The 6,369-nt window shown below is 53.1% G+C and overlaps 1 protein-coding gene across 1 annotated transcript; it reads right to left on the bottom strand.

Moving 5' to 3' along the window:
* Positions 1–2,020: 2,020 nt before the first annotated feature.
* Positions 2,021–5,225, bottom strand: LOC115651170 (serine protease 27-like). The gene is made up of 6 exons (XM_030562127.1): positions 5,168–5,225; positions 4,710–4,736; positions 4,279–4,441; positions 3,823–4,094; positions 3,159–3,328; positions 2,021–2,450 (listed from the first exon to the last, which is right to left on the bottom strand). Exons 1-6 carry the CDS (start codon positions 5,223–5,225, stop codon positions 2,187–2,189), a joined length of 954 nt encoding a protein of 317 aa, XP_030417987.1. The 3' UTR covers positions 2,021–2,186.
* Positions 5,226–6,369: the final 1,144 nt, after the last annotated feature.

The raw sequence follows: 6,369 nt of genomic DNA, 5'->3' as shown, positions 1-6,369 counted from the left end.
CGTGGATATATCTTGTGCCCATGAAGAGACTATGTCTGTCCCTTTAGCTGACATGGTTACAGAAAGCAAAGAGGAGACACCTCTTGAGAGCGTTGAGATGGGGAAGACTTGAACTTCAACTGACAAGAAGGAAATGTTGGCTGTATGAAAGCATCATAGGCAAACATTCTTGAACAAGCCAGGGCTCACTCATAAGATGATACACTCCATTCAAACTGCAGGTCCCTGCCCAGCTCCTGGCAGAGGGACAAAGACAGACACAGATTCAGGAAGAGGTTGAAAGCAAATGGGACTAATTATCAAATCTAAAAGCCCCAGGGCATCTGCTATTGTGATGGTGCCGGAGAGGGACAAAAGCAGGAAGTTTTGTGTGGATAATAGGAAGCTAAACGCTATCACACAAGCCTGATCCTTACCCCATGCCCAGAATAGAGGATCTGCTGGAAACACGGGGAGGAGCTAAGTTTATAAGCATGTTTGATCTAATGAGGGGGTACTGGCAAATACCCCTAGATGCTGATGCCCGAGAAAGATCCACTTTCATAATGGAATCTGAAACTGTGGCATCCAAAGCTGAACCCATGGTGGAGTAATAAAACATCCCTAAATTCATCCGTAATGGGGCAGGACTCACCGCTGCGACGCCTCCTGCTGGTTCCTGGGAATTAGCTCTGTTTCCAGCTCTCAAAGCGTCCTCTGCAGGCCAATGTCCTGCTTGCCGCTGGCCCCCCGTGTCCCTCCCAGGACCCTGGTGCCCTTTTACCTGGGGTGCTGCCCTTCTAGGCAGTACCCCACAGATCTGGGTCTCCCCTCCCTAAGAAACCCCCACCCTCTGTCCCCACCCTTCCTCAGCCTATGGGCTACTGCCAGTCACCGTCTAGCCCCTTTCACTGGGCTGACTGCAGCCTGTATAAGCCAATCATCATAGGCAAGGGAAGTTTTGACCTGCTGCATGTCCCTGCAACCCAGTACCTCCAGGGGCCTTGGACAGACTCTGCAGCCTGGGAAGTTGCTGACCCGGAGCTCCCCAGCTCCTCTGGCCTTTTCCCAGCCCTGCTCCACTCCAGTGCCCTCTAACACTCAGGCGGCCATATCCATCTCCCTCCTCAGTCAGAAGGAGCCTGCCTGCTCCTGGCCCACTGCTCTCTTGTAAGGGCCAGCTGGGCCCTTATCAAGCCAGCTACAGCGGTGGCTGCTTCCCAATCAGCCTGGCTTTCAGAGACGCAGCCTTCCCCAGGGCTGCTTGTACCCTTCCAGTGACCACCCCGTTACATCATCACTGAATAAAAGGCTGCAGTATAAATCCACAGTCCGCCCACTCCTTGAATCCGGTGTGGAGGTCTGATTGGCACATCTGACAACAGATCTACAAGGGTTGGAAAGGAACAGACCAGGGCCACACACATAGTGACTGGTGTGGAACAGCTTCCTCATGGGGAGAGAGAAAAAAGGCCTCGACTTTTCGGCTTGGAAAAGTGACAGCCGACAGGGGTTATGCTGGAGGTCCAGAACATCCTGACTGGTGTGGAGACAGTGAATGGGGGAGTGTTCTTCATTCCTTCACATGATGTGAGAGCTAGGGGCCACCTGATGAAGTTAATGGGCAGCAGGTTGAACACAAACCAAAGGGAGTATTTCTTCGCACAACCCACAGTCACCCTGTGGAACTCGTTCCCAGGAAATGTTGCGAACGACAAAAGTATGACTGGGTTCAAAAAGAATTAGATAAATTAATGGAGAACTGGTTCAACAATGGCTATTAGCCAGGGTGGGCAGGGAGCAGCCCCATGCTCTGGGAGCCCCTAAGCCTCTGAGTGCCACATGGTGGGAGTGGACGACGGAGGACGGATAAATCAATAACTGCCTTGTTCTGTTCATTCCCCCTGAAGCACCTGGCATTGGCCACTGTTGGAAGACAGGAAACTGGGCTAGATGGACCCTATTCTTAGCATAGGATCATAAACAGATTCCTGAGAGATCCCACCTGAAACAGCATCAGCCACACTCAGAGCAGCTCCTCCTTCTCACAGCAATTGGCTCAGGCTCTGTGCAGACTCAGGCATGTGGGTGTTGCTGGTAACTCTCAGGTCCTATCTGCATCTCAAACTGCCCCCAGACAGTGCAAGGTTTCACTAGGGGGCGAACGGAGGAGGGAGAGATGGGGGGCATCCCAAAGGGAGGGGGAGTCAGAGTGATATCAGAAGAGTGGTGAAGAGAAGCATGAAGCTGCTGAAGCAGGGTCTGGCATCATTCGTCCCTGATGTGCAGTTCCCCATGGTGCTGGCTTGGCTTCCGGAGCCAACGTGCTCCCATATCCATTCGCCGTAGGCCACCATCCGGACATAGACACCGGGACGATTGGGCTGGCCACAGCCTTCCCCCCAACTCACAATCCCCATCAGGAACCAGGTCCCATTGTGGTCACAGGCCAGCGGCCCCCCAGAATCACCCTAGAGGGGCAGAGAAATTGGGATTAGTGAGGCCACCCCCAGCCCCAAGTATCCACAGCTCAGCCCCTTGGAGTTCTAGGCACATGGACCATCCCATGGCCCCACCCACATATTTTTGCCACACCCACTTGAGAAGTGAAAGGAGCATTGTGTCCCTCCCTCCTTTCTCTGAAGGATGCATTGGTGTTGGAGGTGGGATCCCTTAATACAGTCACTGCAGAAAGGGTGGCTGTGTCCTTCTTCTCCTACCCTATGCAGAGAACCCTGCTCGGGATGGGTTGTAAGGGCTCCACAGAGCAGTGGGGCTGGAAGCGTACAGCTTCCATAAAGATGCATGGGGTATTTCCCATCTCAGAGCCACTGGTTTAGGCTCTCTGCAGACTTGAGGGGGGGGCAGGTTACACTTTAGCCACATTCTTACTCCTTTCTATCCCCCTGCAGAGATTCAGCTATTACTTTATATAAAAATAAAGCTGGGGCTCTGCTCTAATCACAGAGCTGGGGCCTAGACATGGGACTGTGAGTCCACAGGCATCTAAAAGCCAGAACTGCTCCTGCCTGCTCGAAGGAAGCCAGATTGTAGAATTGCACAGCTGCAGCAGCCGTTCTACTCACTGCAGGCCCTACATGTGTGGTGTGTATGTTTGTTTGTGGGGAGGGAGACGCACTGGGGATCCTGCATCCAGTCGGCCCAGAGCCCTCGCTCACCTGGCAGGAGTCCCTCTGCCCTTCAGCATAGCTAGCACAGATCATGTCAGGTTTGACAGGGTCCCTGCCGATGTTCATGGCCGGGTCGATGTTGTAGAGGGCGTTGCAGGCTGCAGTGTCGATCAGCTGGACCTGAACCTCCTGCAGCGTCTTGGGGGGCGGAAGAGAGACTGCAGGGGGAGAGAACCAGGGTACTGGATCCATAGCCTCCTGCAACCCACCCCCATACCTGACAATTTCCTGTCCCCATCTACCTCCCCCACCCACTCCCTTTCCCTCCAGCCATCCTCCACTCCATCCCCTCCCCATGTCCCATTCCCTCCACCTCCCTGCATCCATTCCCCACCTCCACCCAGCTTCTAGAGCCCCACCCAGCCCCATAGGACCCAGTCTGTGCCACACTGCCCCTAGAGGGGGTTTCCTCTGAGAGGATTGAACCAGAGACCATCTGTATCTAACACAGAAGGTTCTCAACTGAGCCCTGGGGATCAGCTGTCTCACAGATGGCTGTGAGGGATACAGCCAATCCTGGGTAGCCAGCTGGCAGAGCGCAGCAGAGAGCTGGGAGGGGATTATTGCAAGATGCTGCAGGAATCACAGGGCTCCAGGAGCTCAGGCCTTCAGGCACAGAGTGATAGCGCCTCCTCCTGGGGAATGGTCTTACCCTCAGAGTCTATTCTCCCCCAACCAGTGACCCAGCACATGTGGTTGTCAGGGAAAGAGTGGGAGGGGCCTGGCAAGCAAATGGGGAGAATTTCATTGGTGTATTGCACTGGCTCTGTCAGCTGCAGGAGGGCGATGTCAGCAGACTTCCACGTGCTGCTGTAGTTGGGATGGACAAAGATCTGGCTCACAGGGGATGAGATCCGGCACCGGGAGGGATTGGAGAGCTGGTACTCCCCCAGATTCACATGATAGGAAGAGACAAGGGCAGATCTGGGAATAGGGGAGAAAAGGCTGATCAAATGGCTTGCAAACTTGGCCAAAAATGCAGCAGGGTCTGGGGTGGGGCAGATAGGGACCAGTCTCACAGCAACACTGCATAGGGTTGCATTCCTGGCATAGATCCAGGCAGGATGTCTGTCTGTTGCACCGGTCCCTACCCACCCCAGTTACTCACAATTGGAAGCAATGAGCTGCTGATGCAACCCACTGGGCTGAGATGAGGGATCCACCACAGAAGTGCTGTCCATTGTGCTGGATGCTGACCTGCCATGGCCACCGGCCCCTTGGGGCATCCGCACCCCCAACAATTCGGCCTGAGATCCTGGGCTGGCCGCATCCTGGAGGGGAACAGCATTGACATGGGAGGAGTAAAGAATCAGGGGTCCTGACTTTCAGCCCCTCTCTGCTCTAACCCACTAGACCCCAATCCTCTCCAAGAGCTGAAGAGAGAACCCAGGAGTCCTGGCTCCCAGTCCCCCTGCTCAAACCCAATATACCCCACTCCTCTCCCAGAGCTGGGGATAGAACCCAGGAGTCTAGGCTCCCAGCCCCATTCTCATGGCACTAATGCAGGGCAGGTAAGGCTGGCATTTTGAAGTGTCTTACCTGCCTGTTTCCAGCTCCCCTGAGCACCTAGGAAGTGAAGAAAGAGAAGGGAGAGATATTAATGTGTGTGTGTCGGGAGTGGAGGTTTATGCACAATCATTGCTGGAACCTAAGAAGGTGTGTGGAGGTAAGTTCCAGTAGCTCCACCCATAATTCCCAAGCTCTGCCCATTGCCCCAGACTAGCCCTGCTATCCTCAGTGCCAGCAGAAATTCATAGCCATGTTTCTATTTGATTTACCACCAGTAGGTTCAAGAATCAAAACTCCCCATTGATCTGAGTGGGGCAGCTGAGAACTGAAAGTACCAATCCAGGCTGGGGGGGCGTGTGTCTATGAAGGGCCAAGGGCTTGGATCTCCTTGTTATTCACTAGCCCAATTCCCTCCCCTACAACCTGTATCTCGCTCCCCTCCCCCTGGGAGGGAGGGGCTGGTCCCTACATCCCCACTCCACACTCACCCTGCAGCAGGATCATCACCAGCAGTGCTAGGGCCAGTGGGAAGCAGAGAAGCCCCATGGTTCAGCCTTCCTCAGGCCTGTCTTGACTGCATGCAGCTTCCTCCATTGCTCCTACAAAAGCCCGACTGGAGAATAAAAGTTCTAGGGCAGGTTTTTATGGGCTTCTGTGTGCCCCTCCCTAGAGCTATAGAGTACAATGGGGACTGATTTCCTGGTAACCCAAGCAAGGAAATAAGTGCTACTAAATTCAACGTGCTGAACAGGTTGTGACCACCGCCTTCATTCTGCTCTGCTTGGTGTCACGCCAGGATGGGCCTTCTGGAAAACCAAACGAAAGCACGCGACGGCCGAGGTCACTGTGTTGAGGCCGCCGGTGATTTTCACTTTCCCATGTCATTGCCAACTGAGTGTGCCAAGCAGAGAGAGCCAAAAACAGTAGCCAGGAGAGTGAGACGGTTCGCATGGAGTGAATATTATGCGGGCTTTAGGGTTATTGTTGAGCTGCAGTTATTGTGGCATTTAAGGCAAAGGTTATCATGGGGATTAGGGATAAGGGTATCATGGAGTTAGGATTATCATGAGGTTTGGGCTAAGTGACATTATCTGCCCTGTTGCTTGGACTATGAGGCACTTATCCTTGCATCACTCTAAATTTGGAGGATCTGTCCTGTATGTCTTGCAAATTCCAGTTGTTGCTGTGAAGTCATTATTGTGACAATGTTGTGCTGTGGAAAGCCTCCATGTGGAATATGACATTTCTTGATGGGGAAGGCTGGGTCTGCAAGACTATGGACAATGGTCACTTGTTAGACCATAAAAGGTCACCCATTCAGGCCAAAACAATTTAGAAAATGGGTTTGCTGAGGCTGGCAGGATCTATCTCTACAATTGCTCTGCAAGGAGGGAGAAGAGGAAAATCAACCATGGGAGAACAAAGCAACCAGGTGTTGGGACAGGGACACATAACCTGGAGGAAAGACTCACAGCAGTATGAAACTATAGGGAGAAGGAGGGAAGAGATGGGAAGGAGAGAGGAGCATGCTTTCACAGCTGGGAGGGGATTGCTGTTTAGCTGTGGACTAGCCAAGGTCAGAGAAAGCTTTCTGAGTGGGAAAAACACCATGATCTGGAAGAAAAACTATGATCTGTGCATGAAGGATATGGGGTACTCCAGGGGCTCTGTCTAAAACTAAAGAACTATC

Source organism: Gopherus evgoodei, chromosome 4 (genome assembly GCF_007399415.2).
Source record: "Gopherus evgoodei ecotype Sinaloan lineage chromosome 4, rGopEvg1_v1.p, whole genome shotgun sequence".
NCBI classification, from domain to species: domain Eukaryota; kingdom Metazoa; phylum Chordata; order Testudines; family Testudinidae; genus Gopherus; species Gopherus evgoodei.
Note: the sequence above shows the minus strand (reverse complement) of the source record. Positions and strands in the feature narration are given on the sequence as shown.